This window comes from Trachinotus anak, unplaced genomic scaffold (genome assembly GCF_046630095.1).
Source record: "Trachinotus anak isolate AG129_WGS33_773 ecotype Australia unplaced genomic scaffold, CSIRO_AGI_Tana_v1 ptg000008l, whole genome shotgun sequence".
Lineage (NCBI taxonomy): Eukaryota > Metazoa > Chordata > Actinopteri > Carangiformes > Carangidae > Trachinotus > Trachinotus anak.
The window spans coordinates 426,147-452,868 of record NW_027273859.1 but is presented as its reverse complement, the minus strand read 5'-3'; the positions used below and the strand labels follow the sequence as shown (position 1 = coordinate 452,868).

The 26,722-nt window shown below is 42.5% G+C and overlaps 2 protein-coding genes across 3 annotated transcripts; one reads left to right on the top strand and one right to left on the bottom strand.

Moving 5' to 3' along the window:
* Positions 1-4,107: 4,107 nt before the first annotated feature.
* On the bottom strand, positions 4,108-17,059 carry pias2 (protein inhibitor of activated STAT, 2). Of its 2 annotated transcripts, none has more exons than XM_071481723.1 (14): positions 15,846-17,059; positions 14,207-14,394; positions 13,383-13,470; positions 13,232-13,282; positions 12,875-12,965; positions 12,648-12,782; positions 12,452-12,557; positions 11,732-11,805; positions 10,059-10,219; positions 8,586-8,719; positions 8,028-8,208; positions 7,733-7,869; positions 7,613-7,650; positions 4,108-6,424 (listed from the first exon to the last, which is right to left on the bottom strand). In XM_071481723.1, exons 1-14 carry the CDS (start codon positions 15,884-15,886, stop codon positions 6,206-6,208), a joined length of 1,644 nt encoding a protein of 547 aa, XP_071337824.1. In that variant the 5' UTR covers positions 15,887-17,059; the 3' UTR covers positions 4,108-6,205. The 2 variants fall into 2 exon arrangements, with proteins under 2 accessions (XP_071337824.1, XP_071337825.1); XM_071481724.1 differs by having other exon boundaries at positions 14,207-14,391.
* Positions 17,060-18,616: 1,557 nt separating this feature from the next.
* On the top strand, positions 18,617-26,596 carry ube2l3b (ubiquitin-conjugating enzyme E2L 3b). Its single transcript, XM_071481734.1, has 4 exons — positions 18,617-18,748; positions 20,601-20,696; positions 20,778-20,964; positions 25,236-26,596. Exons 1-4 carry the CDS (start codon positions 18,722-18,724, stop codon positions 25,388-25,390), a joined length of 465 nt encoding a protein of 154 aa, XP_071337835.1. The 5' UTR covers positions 18,617-18,721; the 3' UTR covers positions 25,391-26,596.
* The last annotated feature ends 126 nt before the right edge of the window (positions 26,597-26,722 follow it).

Here is a 26,722-nt window from a genome sequence, read left to right as displayed (position 1 = left end):
ATAATAAAGGTTTTATAAAAAATCTCACACCAATAATAATAATAATTATTATTAGTCATATTTTAGATACAAATGTCATATTGTTCAATATGGACATGTGAAAGTGGACATGTTATAAAGAAAAATGGTTACAAACAGTATGTTACAATTTATAAATGGTTTTCTCATTTAACAGCTCCTCCCAAGCAACTGTAATAAAAGACATAAATCTTGGTTTAAAAAGTTTAATCTTTAGATATTATATGATAAAATAAACATTGATTTAAAGAATAGAATAGATTACCTCCCGGGAAATGAAATATAGGAGCTTGATGAATCTCTCAATTGAACTTTTTTCTCTAAAATAAATAAATGCTGTAATTTAAATGCATTTATTTTTAATAGAAAAACAAGACTAATGAAATAATTGGTTTAAGTTTTCCATATCGGATCTCATTTTGCCAGCCTCAAGCATCTTCAGTGAATTCAGTGGCTCAATCATATGGGAGACGGACTATTTTTATACCTTATCTATTATTAACTAACATTTAAAAACCAGAAAAGGGACAATTGTTTAATACCATGACTCTGTTCCATGGGAAATATCTGACTTTTTTTCTTTTTTGTTTTTTTGCACCTTTTTATATTCTTATACATTTAAAAACACAAAATGGGTGATTCTTTAGTTCCATAATTCTTTATACCATGATGATTAGAGTAAAATACTGCTGTCTGATTGGGTGAAAGGATAGGGACTTAGCTGATGATGTGGGACCTTATGATTGGACAGGGGGACCTGTCAAAATCAATATCATGATATACTCTCTATTAAACTACAAACATTTAAGTAACAACTGGAAAAATGGAGGTGTTGTAAAAAAAAATGCAGGGGTCAACTGGGGCCTGCAGCTCATTTCTCCAGCGATGACAGTAATCACATCATATGAAGGCAAATTCTTTCAGGGTTTTTAACAGTCTTGTTTTCAGTGGCTGCTGTTTGTCAGGCAGTGAACAAACACCTGGGGAGGGCACTGACCTTAACCTCACCTCAGCTTTCACTGACTCCATGTCTGATTTCCCAAGTTGACTTTTCCCCCATTTTGCCTCTGCTCTCCCCACATTTCCCACCCTGCCATCACCCGCCTGCTCCTTGCTGTCACCTGACCTGACATGTTGAGGGAACAATGATTTATTGGGCCCCTGACCAAAGATTAAAAACTGTTGTGGGGATTTTACAGTGATTTCGGGAAAATTGTTTCAGATTGAGGTGAAAGGCTCTGAGTTATTGATTATTTTCTTCAAACAACAGGTTTTGGTGATGAACAAAGTCTTTCTGGAGCCTCAAGAGGAATTTGAGGTCAAAACAAGTTAAAGGTCCACACAGTCTAAAGGCAGATGTCCATGTGTTTTGATTATAAAGCAGGTCTAGGTTCTATATTAATACTGTGAAAGTATCAAAGCCTCAGTCCACAGAGAAATGCACACAGCCTGTATTCAGAAACTGAGCCTTAAAACGAGCTGGGAGGATTTCTGGAACATTGTGATGTCACAGCAAAGCAGTCACCACCCTCAGCCACGCCCCAAGCCCCACCCAGCTGGACCCACCATCCAACCTTTCAGGATTTGGTTTCTCTGAGTGTTTACCTGAAATTTGTTTTATTTTTATAGATCACTCAGAAAACAGTCAGCCAATCAGAGGAGAGGATCAGAGCCTCTCTTCTGATTGGTTGACTGACCTTGTTATTACTAGAGCTCCAGAGAGAAGCCTGAGAGAGGAGATGTAAAACTATTGTTCTTAAAACCACAAATATAGCTTCTGATGAAGATCAACACTTCTGATAAAACATGGACCTTTAATTAGTTACAAAATTTGCAAATATAGAAAAGAATATTTACAACATCAGGGATACTTCTTCCACTCAGTTTTTCCAGAGCTTTCAACCACATCTCACTGTGTTCAGCGGTGGGTGGAGATTGATGTGTTTCCAGCTCTGCTTCAGTTTCCAGATCATTTCGGCTGCAACAGTTTGCAGAGCATCTTGTTCCCAGGATTGATGTGTCCTAGAGGAAACAGGTTGTTGGTTGTTCATGAATCTTTTATTGTTGTTCCCACTTGTTTGATGTCCAGTTGTTGCAGTCTGTTGCAGTAACAGACCTTTGGTAACAGTCAGAGCAGAGACACTGTAATGAGTTTCCTAACTCCAGGCTGTTTCGAGAGACTGACCAGATCTTGCAAACTCAGTTGTTGCAACAAGATGGAAGTGACACAACCTGGAATCAGTGCAGCTCGGTCAGATACGTCTGTTCATATGATGACATCACTTCCCCAAACTCATCAACCTGCTTCACAAATGAGATGTACAGTAAAATGACTGCGGTGTGTGAAGGACAGATACCAAGGCTCTTTCCTTCCTGCTGCTGTAGAACAAACACTGTGCTCAGTAGACCACACACACCACACACACCAAACACTGACAACTGACCATGTGCAATAATTAACACACACCAACTGTGCAATCTGCTATTTCTGTGACATTTTAACATATTTCTATCTGTACATACTATATTGCTGTACTGTATTATTTATCTTTTATCATTTTTGGTATTTGATATTTTTATTTTGCATTCCTTTATGTACTGTCCACTTTGCTGCTTTAACACTGCAACACTATTACATGACTGATCTCATCTTATCTTAAAGAAATATATATCTAAATAAGTATGAGTCATTGGGGGAACTTCAACCTCGACTGACTTCCTTCACTGAGCTGGATGTTCATTAACTGGCTCAGTTAACTCTGGTTTAAACTTAATATTAAGTGAGATGAAACAGTGATGCCTGGTATAGTGAAAACAGGAAGTGATTCTCCACCAGGTGAAAAATATTGAGATAACGTGACTGAACCAGAGCAAGCAGAAATCATTTCCCGGTGAGGCTGAGGTGATTATTTTTATCATTATGTCTTCAATGTTATGAACATAAAAAAGTTCAGATTCATGTGATGTTGTTTCTGCTGCCAAAACAGAGGAGGAGTTCATGTCTGACAGAAATGTTGCATCATGGGAGATATTCATCAGTGTGGGGATCATTGTTCTGATCATCACAGGTTTAGTTTTTATTTCCAATTCTGCTCACAGAGTCTGTTCATGTTATTCTGCATTGCAGTGATGAAGAGGAGTGTCCCCCCATATATGACCCTCTGATCACCTGTCAAATGAGCAACACTCCACACATTATGGTCACATGACGTCCCCCACCCAGATTTTCCTGTCGGTCCAGTGCAAATGTGTGACTTTTGTGCTCATCCAATCAAGTGTGTCAGTTCATGTCAGAGTGAAGGAGACAGCTGTCAATCATTGTTCAACAGTCTCAGCTGATCAGATGTTAGATGATTGTTTTAATTTTGGACTAAATTAAATTTCACTGCTTCACATTTCATATTTAATATAATGTTTGATGTTTGTTTCATCAGGTGTTGAGCTGCAGTCTGAGTCTCTGACTGAGGTTGTACCGCCCCTCTGTGGACGAGCAGAGGAACTGAACTGTCTGAGCATATGGAGCAGCCAAACTCAACTGTGGGCCCCTGACAGAGGCCCCACATCATGTTTCTTTACTGTCTGTCTTAGTGTCTCATCAGACTGACATTTAAACTTTATACTCTGATATTTACCTTATAAAACAGCTTCATCATCATTGGTTCAGATTCATCACAAACTCTTCTTCACTCCTCATCATCTTCATCAACCTGAAGGTCCAGTTTTTTTTTCCATTTCAGCCATTTTTCAGTTTTCTTCTCTATGTATTCATTAATATTACAAATACACTGGAGATTTCACACCAATAAAATGTACTGAACAATTCAAACCATGTGGTTTTTTAGAATAAGAGATCACAGAGAAACAGTACAAAAGCGAAAGAATGGAGGTTAAATGCTTGTGTGTGATTGGCTGTTTCTTTACATGTGATTGATCATGTGATGACTCAATCACGTCATTGAAAGTGGAAACGAGTGGCCTGCGTCTCATTTCCACAGACCCCTGAACACATCACCTGACATCACACAGACACTGGCCCGCCATCGCTTCCAGTAAAGAACAAACACTTGTACGACTTGAAGAGCAACAGAGTTGAACTGAATAAAAAAAGAAACTTTTAATGATAAAAACACCCCCACATGGTTACACAAGTCAAACTGCTTCTGTTCACAGATGAGTCTGTGCTGAGCTGTTTCTAATGAACATGAGTCACAGAAACATCTGGATCCTGTTTACAAAGTATGAGGAGTAAAAAAAACAAACAATGGCACGTGACCCCACCCATCCACATCACCAACATCTGCCTGCAGGTGGAGAGGGTCGGAGCTAACGTCACAGAGCACCGACCTCCTGCAGACACTCTGCTCTCATGGAGGAGACGTGATGGTTTTTACACCCAGCACCACCCACACGTCTTCGTGCTGACACTTTGGTTTTATTTGTCCAGATTTTGAGACATGTCTCTGTCAGATTCTTGTCTTCAGCCCAAAACAACCAACAGTGACAGAGTTCATCATTAGGTTCTACTGTAGTTCTACTGAGGACGGTCAGAGTCTGGGTTTTAATGCTCAGACTAAACCTGTGGTAAAAAATCCTCATAACTACAGCTTCTCTTTGTCTCTAGTTGGACTGAGCCTCACCAACATGTGAATATCAACAGAATGTTTGGATGAAGCAGACGTGTGAGTTCAGAGCAGTGGAGGGGGGGTCCCTGAGATCCAGCTCCTGACGGCTGAGTTACCACACAGTAGCTGCAACACGAAGAATGGCGAAGAGTGATGATGATGATGGTGTTAACAAATGTTCACAAAGCATGATCAACACACAGCATGAGCCAGAGAGAGCAGAGGTCAGAGGAATCACCATGATGACAGAGGAAGATGATGAACTTTACACTGAACTGAATTTAAAGGAACAGTTCAACATTTTGGGAAATAAACGAGAGGAAGGAGTCAGGATGTGGTTAGCTTAGCTTATCATCAAGACTGAAAGCAGAGGGAACAGTTAGCCTGAGGCAGCACATGATCCCTCTAAACCCACTGGTTTGAACTGGTTTGAACAGGTTCTGAAATGGGACTATGAGCTCTGGACAGAGTCAGGCTGGCTGTTTCCCTCCGCTTCCAGTCTTTATCCTAAGCTAGGCTAACCACATCCTGACTGAACATGTGACTGAGGAGGCAGGTGAGTCAATCAAAGATGATTTGTGATGTGGAGGCAACATGGTGTGGACCAGGATCTGAACTACACTTACAACATTATTTAACCAACACTAGTGAACCTATTATTGCTCTAACTCAGTTACAGTGGAACAAAGGAACAAGCTTTACACTGGTGTGACAGAAGAGCTACCTGCTAACAAGTTCTGAGTGACATCTGTGAGAGCCAATCAGAAGGCGTGATCACTGACCTGCCCTCCATGTTCCATCAGTGTGAATAAAAGGCAAAACCGAAGAAGAGACAGTAACACAGACAGAGACAGCCCTGCCCTCGGTGAGTGAGAGGGTCAGACACCCTCATAGTCAACAGTCTGTTCATCAGTCCACAGTGGGGTGGGGTGGGGGGTGGGGGGGGGGTCCTCCCTCACATGCACGGATGCTGTGAGTCCGAGGTCCTGATGAGCTCACAGGTCAGGTCGTCCAGGCCTGAACACACTGATGTGTGTGAGCAAACAAACTGGTATAAATGAAGAGGTCAGTGTCGTACATGTTTCCAACACTGACCTCTGACCTCTGCAGGGCTTAGGATGAGTTATTATCAGAAGACCAGCTGTGTGAAACTGTATCATGAAACACAAAGAAACTCCTGGTTAAGGCAACATTTGTGACATGAACACAGACTCTGGTGACTCTGTGTGATGTGAGAGTCCACTGATCCACTGAGGGAACGCTCGCTGCCCGACACACTGCCACACGGAGATGACGTCAGAGGGTGACGGGTGAAGACACACAGACTAAACCAGAGGAGTGATGGACAAACTGAAGACTTCAGAACTTCACTGACACGTCTGGGAAACTGTCTTCATGATAATTCAGTTTCCTGCCACGGGATGAAACCCAGGGGCCAAAAGAAACACACTTGTCCAGGTCATTTATACCAGTTTGATGCTTCCATGTAAAACTCGTCATGTACATGTAGTCTGGACTAAAAAGGCCACAAAAACCAGGCCTGAAAAGGTCCAGAGAGGCGCGGCTCAGTCTAGTGAAATGATGTCTGATATGCCACTGTCCGTCCCCCCTCCGGAGCCCCCCCCTCCTCCTGTGATGACCCGGGTTTCATGGATGGAGCTGGTGGCATGGGAATTGGTGTCGTAATGGCTGCTGGAGGAGACCAGGGCAGAGCTGGTGCTGGCTGCGGCTGCGCTCTGCATGCTGCTGGTCAGGTTGTCCAGGAACATCTGAGGCCGGTAGTGCTGCGTGGAAAAAACATGGTGATCATGATCAACGTCATCTCTGAACTGTAACTCTCCCAGTGTTTGGGAACTCTTCTTACTCAACATCACAGTCTTCATTTTCTGTTTTGATCAGCTGGAGGCCGATTCTACTCAAATATTTAATCCCACAGGAAGTGAGAGTGAACTGATCTGTCTCACCACCATCGACAAGCTAAACCAGCTATCAGGCTTAGTTACCTGTTGCTCTGCCGTCAACACAAAGAGTGCACAAAGTCTGGTCTACGAATTCATTAATGCTACGTTTCAGTTTTAAACTAATTTCTTCTTCTACATTTTAGTTTTAAACTCATGTCTTCTTTCAATTCAATTCAATTTTATTTGTATAGCGCCAAATCATAATATACATTATCTCAAGGCACTTTACAGGCTAAGGTCAAGACCTTACTTTGTTACAGAGAAAAACCCAACAGTTCCCACAACGAGCAAGCTTCTCTGTTTCCTCCTCTGTCCACTCTCCTCCAGAGTGTTCAGCCTCTAAAACAGAGACTTTCAGAAACTGGACCCGTTTTAGTCTAAAACTCCAGAGTTGTGTTGTAGTCTGGACGGACACAAACAGAGACCTCTGGAAACTATGACGTAGTCGCCCACGGTGGCTCCTGATTGGCTCTCATCAGCCTGGACTACCAGCGGTGAAACAACATGGATAATGAATTAAAGTGTTACTGACCTTGTTGTTTTTGCAGCAGCTGTTGTTCAGTTCAGTTCTGGATTTTAACTCTACAACTGTCTTTGCTGTTCAGCCTTCAGAGGTCATGTGACATATGTTTTCAAGTTCAGAGCTAAAACACTCGTCTGAATGGAGACCGTTCTGGTTTAAAATCAAAATTTATCAGTGTGGACTTAGACTAAAAACATTTTTCTAGGTCATAAACTCTGTATTAATACATTCAATTAAAAACTTAATCTGCAACTATCATCAAACTTCTACTAACTACAAGGAAATGTTGTACTGCTGCTGCTCAGATTATTTTCTCCAGTCTGTCAACAGAAGTTCTTTACTGAACCTCTGAGTTTGAGCTACTCATCAGTCTTTTCAGATGCACATGATAAAGACTAAATGAAACAGGACTGGATCAGACAGGGCTGTCCCTGCTGCTGCTTCAACTCCTGGTTCAGACTGATAAAAAACTAAATGTAACTACATACCTGAGGATCTGCTTGAATCAAGGAAAACAAATCCAGACCTGTAGTTGAGAGAGAACAAAAACTGTTACCAGTTTTACATGTGTCAGTGACAAACTCAGTCTTCCTGTGCAGCTCACTCACTCTGCATGTCTGTGGGGATGGAGGCCAGGGTGGAGGGATGGAAGGGGACTGCATAGTCTGCCAGCGTAGAGGTCAGATACGATGGGTCCAGGGACTGGATGTTTGGCATGCGCACAGTGGGCTGGTAGGTCAACACTCTGAGAGGGGACACAGCAGAGTCTGGCTACTGCACCACATTAAACAGCTCTTATTACAGTGTGTGCTCCATGTCAGATTGAATTGATCAGACTGAATCAGACTGAATCATATCAGATTTAGGAACAACAGTGGTGCGCACAGATCAAAACCTGCTCACCCCTTTGCATGCATCTCCTCGCTCTTGGAAATGTAAACACAGCGTTTTTTCAGTGGGGGGTCTGTGTCTTCTTCATCATCAGAGGAGGAAGAGCTTTCCAGAGTGAGATCTATCACATCAGCCTTCTTGGTGGAGCAGGGCTCAGTGGAATGAGGGACCACTGACGGCTGGCGCAAAGGAGCTGAGGTAAAGAGACGAGGGTTAAAGGGTAAAGGTTAAAGGGTGGTGTTACTGCCAACAGTCTGTCCCTCTCTGACTCCCACCCCGTCTGCAGCTCTCAGACACAGGTCCACTGGTTTCTACTGATGACATCGTTCATCTTTATTTTTAAAAGGTAGTGCATCTGTCTGGGACTATTTTCAAAAGTGGATTAATCCACATTTGGTGCTGTGGTGAATATTAGTGGCAGCAGGACTGTGTGGTGAATTAACTACGGTGTGTGTTGATGGTGGAGCTCTGAGGCTCAGAGGAGTCAGGCTCATCAGGCTGTAGACACGCACACAACGTGTCAGCAGGATGAATTCAGACCCTGCCCAGGAATCAGGATCAAGAACTTACTCTCCACTTTAGGAACCAACTGAGACGGGACCTTGACTGCCTCCTTCTTTGGTCTCATGGGACACCAGGTTCCATCCTCCTGAAACTTGATTTCATCCACGTCTGAGCAGTCATTCAGGATCTCCAGGAACAGACTGGACACAGAACAAAACCACCACACATGAACTGTACAGGAACTGGTCACACAGGCAGACTGGGTTTGTTAGTGGGTTTCTAGCTCCTGATCCCACAGTTCTGACGAGGAACCTCTACAGACAACCACACTGACGTGGAACATCTCAAACCTGTTCATCCCTGTGTCAATAAGTCATTAAACTCTGATCACAGTCCTTTAACATCCAGTGGCGGACGAGTTTGGTTTATGGAGGGGGGGCCTGATCTCACCCTCCTGTCTCTCTCCTTGTTTCCTGTGTCACTATCAAATAAAGGCTAAAATGCCAATAAATAATAACATCTGGTATCTCTGACACTGAGTCAGAAATTCTACTTATATTTAGCTAAATGTTGATTTTTCTCACCAGCTACTTGTGACTGGAACAGAGGAGGCTATAAAAACACTGGTGGTTGTAGAGTGTTGTTACAGAGTGATGCTTCTTTGCGTCATAAACAATCTTTGGCAGAGAATAGACACAAACTTGACTTGTTTTATCGTGGCCTTTCATTAACTGAACCTTAATTACTGACAGCTGATGTGACACTGACACTGACAGAGGAGAGGTAACAACAGTGAGTTTAAAACATCTGGACTCAAACATGGTGAAACTGCTCTGTGCAGCCAGCTGTCATTACAGACAGCAGTATACCACAGTAAAGACACAATCAGGTTTGACTGGTGTTATAAATACACTGTGATTAGCTCCAGATGTCTCCAGTTAAAACGCATGAAACTAAATTAGTGGAGCTACAACCACTGTAGCCAGAAACTAACCTAAATGTTAGGATGAAGGTTCACATGGAACATTGTGGTTCTCTTCACATGTTCTAAACTTTCAAAACAAGTACTGAGAACATGGCACCAGTCTAACCTGTCAGTAAGTAAGGTCTTTATTTGGAATCAATACCTGAACCTCACTTCTTACATTTGACATTTTTACAGAGTGAGACTGAACTACTTCAGACTGTTTCCCTCTTGATGTGCAGGTGTGTACTGTGTCACTAATTCTGTCACTAAATGTCTATAGGGATAAAATGAAGTAATGACATTTTATATCCAAAAGGTCAAAGGTCAACCTCACACCATAATGTAAAAACCTCTGGGTATTATTCATCACTGTAACTGAGGAAGGACAGACTGTAACCATGTTCACTGAAAAAACAGGAGCTGATTACAGTTGTTTTTTTGCATCACTGATGGATCAGTTGATTTATGGGAGTTTAGGAGGAAGACTTGAAGGATAGAAACAAACCATCTGTTAAAGTGTGGAAATCGGTAACATCTAAAATCAATAAAGATCAGTGATGATAAAAACGAACCCATCAATGATGAGGCTCTCATACGCAGCCTTCTTGTCACACACAGGACAGATCCAGGTGGGCTTCTTCTCATTCATCTGCAAGTAGAGGGCTGCATCGAAACACTGCAGGTGAGAGCAGGTCACCGCCCGGCACGGCACCCTCAGCCGCATCTTACCCAGCTGCAGGACCAAACACACTGAGGTCAGCACGAGCACCAGCACATACAAATACACATTCATTCAGGAAGTCTGAAAGGTGGACAAGTGGACAGGTGCACTGGATCATAGACACTCACATGAAGAGAGTATGTCACCTGCAGGTACTGTATAACACCTGGAGCTGATGTCATAACATTATATAGATACAGCAGGCAGTCACTGATGTGGCCAGTGTTATACTTCTCAGGTGGCTAAGCTAGCAGAGCTACAGTACAGTGAGCAGCTGATGGTGCACTAATGGAACATTAATGGATCTATAAACCTTTATATCAAAGCACCATCTTCATTCACTGATTTAATGTCGTAGGTGTGTGTGTCAGTGAACACTGGTCTGTCTGAGGTGTGGTACATCTGCAGTAACAGTGCTGTCTGTTGTTTACGAGTCTCACGCAGCATCAGTACATCACACCAGGTGGTGAGAACAGTGCGTTGTTGCAGATGAGAGGTGCTCTGTGCCACACACTGCTGGACCAAGAGCAGGTTTCTATCAGCCACTTCCTGATCAGCTGTCAATCACCTGTACTCACTTTATTTACAACATTTACTCAGATCTCCATCAGGTAAAATCTCACCTGACCTGAGTTCTAAAGACCAAAGCTTTGTCTCAGTTCAGGATCTCATCCTTCAGACGCTGTATTTTAAGAACAATTACTTCACAGCAGTGCAACTTTTCTGTCACATTTCAAAGGCTCCTTCAGGTGTGTCCTTCTTTACCTGCACAACAAAGGCTCCAATGGGTGGATCCTTCATAGTCCAGCATATCCCAAGATCATCAAACAGCACAGACAGTCTGAGGATCACACTGTTAAATGTCAGTGTTGTGTTTCAGCTCAGTTCAACAGTTAAAAATACAACTGTTAAAACCAAGGACCTGAAAACCTCAAGTCACTGTGAAAGAAGTTACATGTCGTCAAGGTTGCTAGGCAACAGGAGTCACGCTTTGAGATGCTATGGTATGGGCGGGAACAGCTGGTGATGCAAAGTGAAAATCCTCCTTAGACCAGGCGGTCTCGTTTTGGTCTACAAAGGACCACACCTTTGTAGACCAGGGCCCCCTGATGGATGTGGCCCCTGAACTGGGACACAGCTGAAGATGTCATGAACAGAGGGCACAGCCTGCAGGACTTTTTATCTCTGACACATGAACACTATGACTTGCTGTGGCTCTATAAAGGCAGTGACAGGTGTGACAGACACTGTTTTCAGCTTCGACATTTACACACAACAGTTTTGTGATAACAGTGAATAAAAGTTAAACCACGACCAGTTAGTCACTTTGGGACAGAAAACAGTCAGGAGTCTCCAGTTTTTATGACTTTATATGTTATGTTATTCAGACTGTGGCAGACAGTGACACCCCCTGATCTGATCCAGCCACACAGTCCTCCTCTCTATCATCGGTGACTCACACAGTCAGAATAATGTGGATGTTTCTATGACCACATGAACATCAGACACAGAAGCTTCATTTACCGGACACATGAGTGAGACTCTGAGGCTTGTTGTAGCGATCTCACTGTCTGGGTCAGCAGTCAGCTTCTCTTTAACTGGAACACAGCAGGAGAGAAGGCACCATTCATTTCATTTGACCGAACAACAACAACAAAGGCAAACAGGAAGTAACTGATAACCACACTGTGATCACAGAGGATCCTGCAGTCAGCTCTCTGCAGACAGATGTCTCTATTTCTATATATAACTGGGCTTCTGATTGACTCTTTACATGCCGGTATGAACCTGACAAATATGTCAGAACATGTGGACATGTCCTCACCCACATCCATATATTCTGTCCAATAAACAAACACACCTGAAAGTCTGAATAAACATGTTTCCACTGGTGATCTGACTGGTTGCAAAATTCACTCAATCAGTATAGAGCCTGTCCTCTCACTACACCATCAGAGCTCTGTCTCCACACACACACAGGAAGAAGGAAGTTACTATGACAGTGCATGTGAACTGACATTCCCACAGTCGTCTTCATATGTTGTGTTTTTTTCTGTCATGGATGAGAGAATAGGCATCAAATCCTCACAGTGGAGAAGCTGTGACCAGTTTATGTTTTTCATTATCTCTCAATCAATTATCAAAATAGTTGCTGATTATTTTTCTATTGATCAACTAATCATTTATTGACTAATGGTTACAGCTCTGGTCAGGTGTGAGGTCATGGTGGAGGACTGTAGTTACTTAGTGCTCTGGAGTGGTCTGGGTTCCTGATGCCCTTCATCCTCAGCCTCTGCAGCAGCAGCGGTGATGTCAGCTGCCTCACCAGGTACACAGACATGGAGTAGGTCTGAAACAAACAACAAACAACAACCTGTTACTGACCCTGCACATGATGTCCAGAGAGAAGGGAAAACAAAAAGCTGGTTTCTGTTCTCACTTTTCCAATCTCAGGCGCCCACGTCACTGAAATCTGATTGGGTACTGCAGACGAGAGTCGGACGAGGGAGGTGATGTTCAGAGGTCGTCCTGGTCTCTTCTGCTCCACACCATTTTTTGGTGGTGGTGCATAACCCTGCAGGAATAAAACACTTGTTAGTGTCTTCACAGTAAAACACAGAAGCTGGATTGATTTTAATGTAACTGGTGTGTGAAACAAACACTTACTGGCAGAGGGAAAAGTTTCCCATTGACCTTTATACACAGACTGTTGGGGTAATTATCCTCCTGAGGGCAACTTGTCTCTGACAGACAAAACCTGACGACAAAGAGGAACATTTCAGAGCCTGAACATGCATTTAAAAAACTCTTCACTAATATGAAAAGACAGAATAACTGGAAATTAATCTGAAATGAGGTGAAACTGTGATAGACAGAGACATCGACAAATTCATGAAGGAGCCAACTAGAAACCACTCATCAACCAGTTTTGATTTGAAATGAATTTGTTTTAGTTGAATGCCTTTTTTTTTCTTTAACATCTCATGTTTTCAGAATTTCATGATCCAGAAAACTGATTCTCACCTCAGCTGAATCTGAACCATGTAGTCCCTCCTTCCTCCTGGTAGAAAGTCCCTGTGAACAAACAGGGTTCAACATTTGATCATTTCCATCACACACAGTCATGTGTTCCTCAGTGACTGTGGAAAACCCAGCTCTATACCATCAGTCCTACCTGGATATGCAGACTTCTCGAACCTGCTGTGGCGTCAAGGCGAAGATAAAATATTTTTCTTGGTGGTACCTCTGTGCAGTGCTCGCTCCTGGAAACACACATGATGACTGGGAGTTACAAAGTGAAATGCAAAAATGACCATTCACTCTATAATTGTGACTCATATCAAAATATGTGTCAAAATAATCAAAATATGATTTTTTGTTCAGCTCTACACTTGGTTTTCATTCTCACTGAGTCGTAGAGGCCAACTGGACTCACAAAGTTCATTTCACTGATTCTACACCACAATGGCTGACTGTGTTCAACACTTGGTTTACTTCACTGAAGATAAAAACACTTAGAAACATAAAACTATGATTGGCTGACAGATCAGCTGTGGTTCAGCCCTCATTGTGGAACTGTAACACCAGCAGAACTGAGTCTGCAGCAGGAGTAGCTACTGAAAGCTTGGCTGTGTGTAATGGGATGGATGGCAGAGACAGGACAGATTCCCATGGACTGTCATGCAGATGTTGTTTGATGATAAAGACACTTGCTTTGTTTTCAGGCAGGTCTGCATTATGTGTGATAATTATGAAGCCATTTCCTGACTGGTTGTATTAACAACATTGAACATTTGAGAAATTAGGTTTTCACTGTCATACGTTAAAAGGATTCTGTAGAAAAAAATATGTTTTTATACACAGGGAAGTACTGTGTTGGAGAACATGACGTTCATTGTTATAGTAGATCATAGCTGCAATGATACCCAGCCCAAACCATGACGGAAGAAACTACAGTTAAATGAGTGTAAACCAGAAGAGAAAGAAAAGGACACAGACCGAGACTTGAAGGTTTGATCAAGACGTCCAGAACATCGTAGAAGGGCAGGGGCTTCATCTGCACATCAGGGTGGACGGGGGGGATGAGGGGGGCTGGCTGCTGGAGATTCATACTGGTTTTGATGTCGGGCCACGCGGCTGTTTCACCAGTCAACAGGCTGAAGTCTGTGTTACAGGACTGACTCCTGCTAACAGAGATGTTCACCACAGTTACTGCTCTCAACAGAGAAAACGTGACCTCATGGTGTAAACATCAGGTTAAGGGAGTGTATGATGCTGGGGTAATGATGGTGATACAGTCGAGCCTTTCTTCAGCTGATGTGCTCGGGCTAATCCCATGTTAACCACTATTATATGTACACATATCATGTTAATAACGTTGGTTAGCCAATGTTACACTGGATGTTTTATTCATTTATGATGGTCAGCTTTAGCTGCTATCAGTGAGCTACACAAACACCACTGTGTAGATTAATGTAGTGCAACATGAACAATAAATTTGCAAAATAAAATCTAAAATTCTCTGCTTTGGCAGAGGGTATTGAGTGTAAACTAATGAAGGAAAAATATATTTAAACAATTTCAGCATAATGCTGCAACATAACAAAATGTGAAAAAAGTTGACAGCGTCTGAACACTTTCTGAATGCACTGAACAGCTTAAGTCATCAACCTGACCTTTGATTCAACCTGAACTAAGGCTGCTTAGAGTACAACTTGTTTGTTACATGTTTTGAGTGGAAATCTATAAATTGTATGTCTCAATTTGTGCCAGTCCTTAGCACTGCTACAGTCCTGTGATCAGATGTTAGTCCTGTAGTACACAAGGAGACAGCCAGTGTTTGTGACGGTGGCCACCTCGTCCCTACTGTCTGAAACACCATTCACTTGTGTAGCTGTACATAAATCAGAATCTGGGTTACAAGCTTCCACAAACAGTGAATACTTTAGACAGAGTGCAGCTGTGTGACAAGTAAGTTAACCAAGCACGGAAATGTTGTTCAAACCCAAAACACTGAATTTATCTGGTCTCCAGTTGGAGGTTCCCGCGTCCTTTAATCAGCTTTAATGTTACTAACCTTATATCAACCAAGCGAATAATGACCTCTCTAAGTAACAGTTACAACTCACTTAGCTTTGTGATTACATTAAAAACATACTGTTTAGACATACCAATGCAGCTCAGTCAGTAAGATGTTAAACCGATGTCTTTTAAATGTATAGCTGTCATGTTTATGACATTAACTTTTGGCTAGCTGGGTGTCTTGTTATTCGCTGCTTGAGATCGGTTTCCCACAGAGGTCGTTATTATTCATGAGTCACATTTCAACTGTAAATGTCAACGTATTCAGACAATGACAGCGTAACTGGCTGAGGTTCAATATAGTCTTAGCTGGTTGTAGCGAGCTCATAACAAGGAGTCTATAGGCGACTGGCTAACCTAACTGTTAGCATTAAGGCTAACTACCGAAACGTAAACGATCTGCTGTGAAAAAGCTCCTTTCTGTCGACCAGTGCTCTGTCCTCAGCCCATCATCTCAGGACACCATATCCCGACTAGTCTATTCGTTGCAAGTCATCGGTACACGCTGCAGTGTTCACAAAAGTAAGTCACAATCAGTGTTTTTCTCTTCGCCTACCCGAAACTCCTCATTCTCCACCATCTTGTTGTTCCGGTCATCCCGCCCAGCGTGACTACTTCCAGGTGACGCCACAGCTGGGCAGTGGGGATCCGGTACAGGCCCGGATACTGCTACGGTCTGTGCAAATAACGGCTTAGATATTTAGTGTTCAGACGACAGGTTGATTTCATCGTTAAAATTCTTCTACGCCTTCTTCGGCCTCGGACGGCACAATTTCGCTCGTTAACATGCAAATACCTGTCTCAGTTAATGCACTGTCCCATTCTTGACGGCGGTGGGGGGGGGGATTAGTGGACTGTTGAAGTTGCCGCTGTTTCCCTCCCTCCAAATGATGCTGATTGTGAAAGTTTAATGTTAATTTCGACATAGTCTCTTCTTATCACCTCTTTCGTTAACTTGTCTGCTTTCTCATTTCCCAGGATTCCTCAGTGTGCTGGTGTCCACCTGAAACTGGCTGACCTTGAATTTGTAGACAGGTCATATACTAGGTCTTGGTGATTTCTGGCTGATCCTGTTTTAATGCATGACAGTGCTGTGACTGAGTTACTACAAATGAGTGTTTTACTTGCTATCACTTCATCCGCCCACTCTGACACTAACAGAACTGCAAATAACTCAACAGCATTTACACTCAAATAATCTGAAGGTCTCCCACTGACTCCAGTCTGGTGAGTGGGAATCACTGCTGCTCCTGTGGCCTCTGTTAGTGGATCATTAGACCCATCTGTAAAAGGGTGTACAGTATATGGTCACTGTAATTCCTGTGCTGATATCTGTAATGTTCCTCGAATGTCTTATTTCTATGCTTAATATTCAGTAGTTCAATGTCCACAGAAGCATTTTGCAACATCCAGTCTGGTCTCACAGGCTGCAACACAGTTAAACAAAATTCAATTTCATGAACTCTCCAAACAGGCCTCCTAGTTTGTGTCCTCTTAGATTTATATAGTATTTGGTGATCACCTGTGTCCTATACAGAGCCACCATGTCATTTCTCCTGTCTCAACCGGAGGTGCACACACTGTTGCTGTTTTCACTGCCTCTGAGAAAATCTCCCTAGTCTAGCCCTGCCAGACCTGCCTGGTACTCACTAAGTGGACTAACTACCTCATATATACTGTATGGTACCTTTTGTATGGAGCACTGCTTATGCCACAAATCAATAAGTCAGAAGTCACCATCTGCGTCTTCAACTGATGGCACAAAATTTTACCATATTGTTTACAAAACACAATTTCCACTTTCTCAAACCACAGTTTGTGCTTCAAATAATTAATCTTACATCCGACTTAAGTTTACCAAAGTTTTAATGATGTCCTTCCCATAGATGTAAATGAACCCTCTTTCATTGTCATGTAGGTGTTTTCCCTCTTGGCCTGCTCAGCATTTCATACAAGCTGCAGAGCATGATGGGATGTTAATTGTACCATGTTGTCTGCATCTGCATTGATGATGTGTTCTACTCATTTATTCAAGTTTTTCCTTTAATTTATCTGTATGTGTGTGTGTGTATGTGTGTACTTGTACTTGCTACATAGTAAGGACCAAAAAAAGTATTTTACTAACAGAGTGAGGACATTTTGGGAAAGTGAGGACATTTTGGCCGATCCTCACTTTTTGAAACACCTCCGAATCACATTTTGAGGGTTAAGACTTGGTTTTAGAGTTGAGGTTAGAATTAGGTTTAGGTTAAGGTTAGGGTCAGGGTTAGGGTTAGGCACTCAGTTGTGATGGTTAAGGTTAGGGTAAGGGGCTAGGGAATGCATTAGGTCAACGAGTGTCCTTACAAAGATAGAAGTACAAGTGTGTGTGTGTGTGTGTGTGTGTGTGTGTGTGTGTGCGGGCGCACACGTTTAATATTATATAATTATTATATAATTATATAATATTATTATATAGTATTATTACAGGCAAAAAAAATTACTTGGCAGTAACTGAAGATAGTTGAAATGGGTGAGCTATAATTTAATTGCAAGCAGTTGTGATGTTGTGGTAGCCTCCCCTAATTTAACAACATACTTTGGTTTCATTCAACACATCATATATTTAAGATTTGAACATTTTTAGCCATCAGCTATCACTGCAAGTGTTTAATATTGTCTTTTTCAAAATAAAACTTCACAACGCATTATACGTTTATTATAAGTCTCCAAATGTGGATATATTCAAATGTGACCTCTATCGTAAACGATATAGAAAAAAGTACTTGTAATACTCCACAAATTTATCATGATAGCTTAAAGTATTAAAACAAATCTTCAAAAATATATACATATTGTAATCAACTGTGAATTCTTTAAACAATACCTTGATCAAATTTAAAAATGCGGATAAAGACTGTCATCAGTATTAGCACAAGTCTGATATGTATCATACGTGTTACAGTATTACTACAACAGGGGGTTCAGGGGGTTAAATGATAAACTATTGTTTCTGCACCATTCACATCTGTTGTCACCACAAAACTTAAACTGAGACTAAAACTGGTCCATGTTGAGGACTTAATATAGTGAAAATACTGTTTAAATACATTTTTTGGCTGGCTGTTCCTTTTGTTTAACCATGGTCAAAAGTTACTATCTATCAACTAATTTATTTTTTAAGGCAAGCCTGCCTCATCTACTTTAGGTAACAGTACACACCTAACCCTACGCCAGCCTGGAAGTAGCCATAGCCTAAAACAGGTTAACTTTAATGTTTTTCTTCTGGACCAAGAGCTTTTATATGAGAGAAAACTGGGTTTTCGCCCGAAATGTCCATCTCAGGGATGTAGTCTACGGGCTTACAGCCGATCCTCAGCCCAACGGCCGGACCCACGGACCAGACCCATATTCGCCGCGCTGTGTATTCTGGGAACACACAGTAATTTCAAGATGGCGGCGAGCAGGAGGCTGGCCAAGGTAAATCTCCCGATCCCGTTATTTTCATTCTATCTGTAACGTGTATAGACGCATTGGCAGCTAGTGGAAACGTTCATTTTTCGCCTAAACTAATGTAAGATAATGTTGTTATGTGGAGACACATTAAGAGCATGTTTTTAGCTGTAAACTTATTAAAAACGAGAGGTCACTACTGCTCACCCAGCCGACCCAGTATCAACGGTGAGCAGCCAAGCACCGGCAAATTAGGCCAGAGAGTCTAGGGTCAGCCTTCCGAAGAAAGACCACCGAGCTGGTGTTCAGTTTACACTGCAACACCGACTGTCAGGCCGATATGGTTTGTATGACCGAGGGAGCGGTTTTGGATGTGGCCAACAAAAGACCATGAGCGAGTTTCTACCGCATAAGGCGTTTGCTAATCAGCTAACACGCTAGCCTCAAATCGTAGCTGCGTTTTAGCTAGCTAGCCAGTGAGCGTTAGCCAAACTCACAGTCAGCCAGTTTTGGGAGACCGTGATCACGGTTGAGCACGAACTCGGTGTAAATCTTCAGCTAACATTAATCACTTCTGTTACATTAGAGCCATACACAGCAAGCGTTTAGTGGCGTTTTGAAAAGTGGTGATAGCACATTACGCAAGCTCTGCGTTAACCTACCCGTTTGCAGATAACTGTTAGGCTGTGTACCTCTCCCCCAGTCCCTCTTTCCTGTAGGCCAGACAAATGACCACAGCAGTAAATTTCACGGTTTTATTTCATTCAGTGTTTGAACTGTTCATACTGTTCACTTCGGTCACAAGCTGCCACCAACAGGATGAGGACGCCTGTATGTGAAAGTAAAAGTCACTAGAAATGTCACCACTGTTGGTTCATAAAAATAATTGTTAATTATTGACTCGACCTCTTCTGATTTAGCATTATTACTTCAATATAACTCCATTGTAGAAAATGTGGAGGCCATAACTCAGGAAGAAGAACATTTCTATCTTTTTTCAAGGCAAAGTGGAAAATGCTCCATGGTGTGACGTTAGTTTACAGATTAAGAGTAAACACTTAAATGTGCACTACACTGCAACAAAAAGTACAAATCACCCTGGTTAAATGTCATATACTTGATGAGTGCAGTTGTGGTCATAACACAGGATGTGCCATTTTCAAGACAAGTCAGTGACACTTTGTACAGCAGCTACATTGAACCTGATGACACACACAACAGTATCTGTCTTGAAAAACAGGTTGTAAGAGCAGAACAAGGAAATCAGCCTAAAAATCGACTGAGGTATGAGAAAAAGAATGTCCTTGGTTGTTAGCAGTGTTTCACAGAGCGACACGGGGCTGTAGTGTAGACTGTTGTCTAGTCTATAAAGATGAGACTCCATCAGGATCCTCCAGACTCAGCTCGGCAGATGACAATGATTGGAGATCAGGCTCACATGTCGTACCTTTACTTTATGGGAATTAATCAAAGCAGTATGTTGGAATGTGAGGACATTCTTCCCCCCAGCACCAGTGTCTTTATGGGAAAGGAAGGGTGACACAAAAATTATTAACCCTACTGTCAGGCTGCTATTTCGTTAAACAAATATATAATCCCACTGAATACAGATCTTGATATCACATATTGTTTCAGTTGTTGATTAATAAAACTCTGATTTGTCAGCAAATTAACAAGTAGTATACAAACAGTATTATTATATGTCATAAACAGCTGTAAATGCCATGACCTCCCTTCAGCCATGTTGTTGAGTGCTCTACATGCATGATGATACATACATGTCCAGGAGGTTACAGTGAGAGCTTCAGGAATCATTAAGTAGAACTGAAAAGTAATAAAGCATGTTTGTTATAAATTCACTGACTGCTTGTTCCCTCAGGAACTTGAAGAGATTCGCAGGTCTGGAATGAAGAACTTCAGAAACATTCAGGTTGAGGAGTCAAACCTATTGTCATGGCAAGGGCTCATTGTTCCTGTAAGTAGCTGCTCCTTGTCTGAGTGCCCTGACACATGTAGGCCAACAGGTTCCTGTTCTGACTCCATCTCTCACTTTTAGGACAACCCTCCCTATGACAAAGGTGCGTTCAGGATCGAAATCATTTTCCCCACTGAATACCCCTTCAAGCCTCCCAAGATCACATTCAAGACAAAGATCTATCACCCCAACATTGATGAGAAGGGCCAGGTGTGCTTGCCTGTGATCAGTGCAGAGAACTGGAAGCCTGCTACCAAAACTGACCAAGGTGGGTGCGTTGGTGTTACAGATGCCTCTGTAGTGAGCTGATGCTACATCACTCACTCTGTTAGTGTCCATGTGTCTACACAGAGCAGGGCTTTGAAACTGTTCCATAAACAAATGTTTTAGTTCTAATACCAACAAAAGACATTTCCAGTACTTTATGTATTTAACCCATTTTTACACGAAACAAGCAGAGCCAAACTTCACACAGGAACTGAAAGTATAACATAAATTAATTTATGATTTTAATTTGGAAATAGTTGAACAAACAATAATAACATCCAGAATGATCTATATCTGTGCTGTGAGTTAAAGACGTAGAGTAAAATGACTTCAGTATCATCTGTTGACAGGTCCTCTTGCAGCATCAAGAGGTATGAAAGTCAGCACACTGAGTGTCACAGTGTCTTTAAAGGAACATTGCTGCTTCAAGTGGCTGAAAAGTTATACCTGCAAATACAAACCCACTGCTCCAGCTGAGTTACCCACATCACACACACACAGACTCACAAGGTGAAAATGATATAGGCAGACTTTCACAGCTGGTAATACTGCAGCAATAACTACTGATCTCAACTACACACCTGTAAAGTTTCCTGACTGGATCTTGCAGGTTGTGATGGCAAAATCTGTCCACAGACACACACCTGCACACATGGCATCAGTGGTTTCACTAAGGTGCAGAGAGAGGAGAGAATAAAATGAGACTGAACTGAAACTGTATTTGGTGTGTGACTATGGTTAGTGAGTAAATGAACATGAACTTAAAGATATAAACAGTTATGAACAGGTATTATCTCTGAGCTGCTGGTGTCATGCTCTGCTTCATGCTGAAAGGTGGTGCCTCAGGGTTGTCTACATTCATTTCAAAGTGAAAATGCAGAATTTACTGCACCAAGGTCAGACATCACTGCAGGAATAAGAAGTTATCACATGGTTCTCTGACAGTTTGACAATAAATGTTCTCCAGACTATTCAGGCCACAGGATTTAAGAACCTCTGAAATTAGCCAATCAAGGTAACTGCTCTACCGTCATGGTGCAGTGTCAGCTGGTAGATGAGCAGCTGGATGTAAATATCGGTTTGGTGCGTCTCAGTGATGAAGTTCACCTGTGACGCCTTCATCAGTGACAGTCGTTTCCTAAAGCGAGCAGCCAAACTGGTTTTCAAAGTGAAATATTCAGGTGATACACACACCTTCAAATTCAGTGCTTTCCTTGCCAAAACACATGTCTGCATTTCTGATGTCCTGCCTATGAGGAGCTCTGATTGGACAGACTCTGCTCTGTGAAGCACACCACGTTTATGACCACTACGTTCTAGTTAGGAGGGAAACACAACAACACACAAAACAACACAACACCTTCAGTGTGCAGCTGCAGGAGAGTTCTGGAGTCAGGATAGCTTGTCACACATGTAGGTTCATCCTGTGAATCACTGCATCACTCTGACTCACTCCAGCAGCAGCTGTCTGCCTCCTATTCTTGCTCCGACTGTTCACCTCCAGTCTGCACCAGCAGTGGAAGGTAGTTGTGTCAATGATACCAGCTCTTTTGTTCATCAGAGAGCCGATGTAACACAGAGCTGAATGAACAGCAGACCTTCTAATTACACACTAATGAGATCAGTTTTCCTGCACAGCTCTGGGATCAGCTGCTCATCCTGCTGTTACAAGAGACATGGTGACTGGTCATAGTGTGTTGCTATATGTGTTTATTTTGTTTCTAACAATTTCTTAACAGAAGTTGTCTGGCTGTTGTAAACGTGTGTTATTACTAGGGTTGTCACGATACCAGAATTTCAGTAGTTGATACCAATACCTGTGATTTTCCACGATTCTCGATACTAATTCGATACCACGATAAAAAAAATTTAAAAAAACAGAACCCATGTACTTTTAAATTCACTAATTAATTGAAAACTGCTTTAAACTGTCAAGTATTTAATACCACTATAAAAACAAGCAATACTGTGCTTTATGGTAATAAATAACGACAATATTCAACTATTTACATTCAAAAAAGAACAGCAGTGGCATGGAGCCTTCAAGTATATAAAACAAACAATATTCTTCTTATAAATATGCACATAAATAACAAAACAACAGTGGTGTGGAGCCTGATCTCACATAACTAAAACCTCTAATACCAGGCACTGTTTGTATGTCGGCTTGTTTGTGTCTAGAATTGCTCCGTATTTATCCGCCTCCAATGCAAAATATTTCCACTCGCGACTCTTCGTACCTGTTTTGTCAACAAGCCGACGTGTTGTGCTTCCACTCCCACCTGCTGAAGCCATTGTTATTGTTATCTCAGCGCCGCTGACTGCTCTGTGCTGCTCACACGCGCATACTGCCCCCGTCACTTCCGCCAAGAATCGACACGGCTCGCCGAGGGAAAAGTTGAATATTCGGTTCTGACAGTACCAGAAAAAAGCAGGTATTGATGTATTTTTTGCGTGTTGGTATCGAATTGGTACCGGAAGTATCGGTTCTTGTGACAACCCTAGTTATTACAATATATCCTCATGGAGAACAGTCACAGTGTAGGATCATGTGGTCAATAACAATGATACACTGTCCAGTTCTTCTGTGACCTCGACTTATCATTGTGTAATAAGCTAATCAATACAAAATACATGATCAATGAAATGATACATATGAGAGATCACATAGTTGGTACTCATATTTATAAATCAGCTTCCAGACCAACAGTAACTTCAGTGATTACCAATAACCTGCTTCATTGTATTGATAAATCAAGTATCAATCCTGCTGCAGTTTGTCACCATATAAACCAGAGGTCGACTGATAGTGGAGTTTTAAAGGCTGATATTGTAACAGTTTGGAGGAAGAAAAAGCAGATAATGATTAATCAGCTGATTTCACCCCCACCCCCAGCTGTGTGTTAAATAAATTAATTTAGCTCATAGGTAAAAATATGAAATATTTTAAATAACACACAGGATGTATCTATTAGCTGTGTTTTGAATTGCTTCTTTCATGTTTTCAGTATCAGTTAAAATCTCTATGGATGAGTGAAGCTACACTTTAATGAAGCAGCAGGGGTTTTTGGGTAACATGTTGTAGCCCTGTCAGCAAAATAATGTTTTCTCATGGAGGGAGAACTGTTCTGACAAAACCACAGGAGACCTGTCAGAGGTTTCTGCTTAGTCTGTTGTGCACATAAATGTAGTTTACAGTTCATTTATAGCAGCTCTCTGACTGAGCACCAACAACATGTCAATGTGGACACATTAGAACAGACTGTGTGAACTTAGACCTCTGACCTGACGTCACTATAGCATCCGGACGTTAAAACACTTAACAGGAAATTGAAGAAATGTGTCACATTAAGTCATAAGAGCTCCTCATCATCAGAATCAGAATCAGTTTTATTGCCGAGTATGTTTCCACATACAAGGAATTTGTTCTGGTGATTGGTGCAGTTGGAGGTTCTTGGAGGTTCTTGTAAACAACAGGTTTACACAGTTTTAGTTTCTGCCTGTATGTGGGAATCAGGTGGACCATGACATGGTCAGAGTGGCCCAGTGCAGCCCGGGGGACGGCGGGATAAGCACCACTGATTGTGGGGTAACAGTGGTCCAGAGTGTTCCCCTCTCTGGTCGGGCAATTAACAAACTGTCTGTATTTGGGTGGTTCGTGGTTGAGGTTCCCTTTGTTAAAGTCACCAAGGACAATAACTACGGAGTCCGGGTTGGTCCGCTCCACACACAGTATCTGCTGTGGCCTGTGGTGGGATGTAAACACCGACCAGGATGAATGAAGTGAACTCACGGGGGGAGTAGAAGGGCCTGCAGTTTATGATGTCTGAGCTCACAAAGCATCAACAGTTAGCTTCTTAGCTAACTCCAGTAACTAATAATAATAACTTATTATTATAACTAATAATAATAATAATAATAAATGCTCTGTTTACTGACAAGTGTTCAGGTCCTCCAACCTTCCAATCAGAGCGCATGTCTGGTTTCCTGCAGCTGAAAATGTCACACTGACGAATCACAGATCACCATCTGACTGTTCACACATCAGTGAAGGAACCTGTCATCATGATGCAGGATGTGTCTGTGTTGAGAAGGTGTCAGGTCTGGTTCAGACACTTCACTAAAAGCCAGGAGCCACTGGTTTGTTACTGATGTCACCTCCACCTGTTCTCAGGTAAACAATGCTTCTTCTCTAACTTGTGTGCGTGTGCGTGTGTGTGTGTGTGTGTGTGTGTGTGTGTGTGTGTGTGTGTGGCTGTGTGTGTCTTGCAGTAATTCAGTCCCTCATCGCGCTGGTGAACGACCCTCAGCCGGAGCACCCCCTGCGGGCAGACCTAGCAGAAGAATACTCAAAGGACCGTAAAAAATTCTTGAAGAACGCTGAAGAGTTTACAAAGAAACATGGCGAGAAGCGGCCAATGGACTGATCACATGACGAGCGCGTAGCCCTCTCTCTGTCTCTCTCTCCCCCTCTCCTCTTATCTCACCCGCCTGACCAAATACCAAACCTCCCCTCGCCTCTCTGCCCCCTCCCACACCTCGCCACCCTCCTCACTCACTGCCTCCCTCTCCTCCCCCACACCAGTCCTCCCTGCAGCCCAGGAGCTGCCCAGCTGAAGCCCGGCCTCGGCAGCCTAAGCCGCCCTCCCCATCCAGGACTCTCTGTGGATCAGACAGCTTCCTCCCCTCCTCTTCCTCCTCCTCGGCCATAAATATCCAGACCATTTCTAACTTTCTACTCTTTTCTTAAAGTGAAAAATTGAAAATGAAATGCTATGGGAACATGATGTTCAGATGAAGCGTTAAATGGAAACGATGTTGATTTTCTGTTGCTTTTCCTACATATAAACAGCTCCTGTGTTCAATAGATTTCACTAGACATAATTTTCTCCAGTGTTTTATTTTGAAGGAGAAGTGATTGATTTGCTCTGTTTTCTTTTGCCCCATCATCAATGATCAAATATGACAGACAAAAGCTGTAGCTAGGACCTGGAGGTGCCCCCACCCCCCCATCAGCCTCTAGACTTGCACTCTCCTCTGTGGAACAATCCCTCACACCCCCCACCCCCCACCCCCACACTGACAGCCCACATACATGGATTAAATAGTAATTGCTGAAAATGCTACAGAAGAAGTAAAAGCTGACACGCCGACTAATCGACCAGAACCATCCACATGTTGTCAGATCAGACTCTGCTGTTAAATGTTTCCTGCATCACAAACAGCCGCTGTCACTCTTTTCTTTTCTTTCTCCAGCGTCTCATGTTTTCTTTGGCACTTGTTGTATTAAACTGATGGGAACGTGGGAAGAACCTGTTGAGTTAATTTGAATCTTCCACACAAGTCTCCTCTCCCACCTTTAGAACCACCTGTCACATCAGAGGCATAGCCCCTTACCATATACACATGTTTCAGCAGCAGGGGGGAGGGGCTGGAGGAGGAGGAGCTTAGCTCCTGGGGGTGATCCTAGAAACAAGCACCTTGAAGGCAGCCGGGGGAGGATGGGCTGTCCGGGGATGTGTCAGGACATGGGAAGAGACTGCAGTGGCCAAAACTCCACCATGTAACAGCTGTTTGATCTGGTCCCAATACTGTTTCATAATAAAGATGGCTAACCATTTGGCCTCACTGTCTGCCTGCTGTTCAACCGGATGTTCACGTTTGGCTTGTTTGACTGGACAGAGAAGAGCTGACGCAGACCCATCCACATGGTTTAGAAATCCACTTAACGATGCAGTTTAATTAACAAACCTCATGTC

Excerpts from the sequence above, each read along its gene's own strand:
- pias2 (XM_071481723.1), bottom strand. The coding sequence starts at position 15,886 with ATGACCGGAACAACAAGATGGTGGAGAATGAGGAGTTTCGG. Across the intron at positions 11,806-12,451 it reads AGACCACTCCAGAGCACTAA|TTAAAGAGAAGCTGACTGCT; the intron begins GTAACTACAGTC and ends GCTGTGTTCCAG. Across the intron at positions 8,209-8,585 it reads GTTGGTTCCTAAAGTGGAGA|CTCCTTTGCGCCAGCCGTCA; the intron begins GTAAGTTCTTGA and ends TCTTTACCTCAG.
- ube2l3b (XM_071481734.1), top strand. The coding sequence starts at position 18,722 with ATGGCGGCGAGCAGGAGGCTGGCCAAG. Across the intron at positions 20,697-20,777 it reads GGCAAGGGCTCATTGTTCCT|GACAACCCTCCCTATGACAA; the intron begins GTAAGTAGCTGC and ends TCTCACTTTTAG. Across the intron at positions 20,965-25,235 it reads TGCTACCAAAACTGACCAAG|TAATTCAGTCCCTCATCGCG; the intron begins GTGGGTGCGTTG and ends TGTGTCTTGCAG.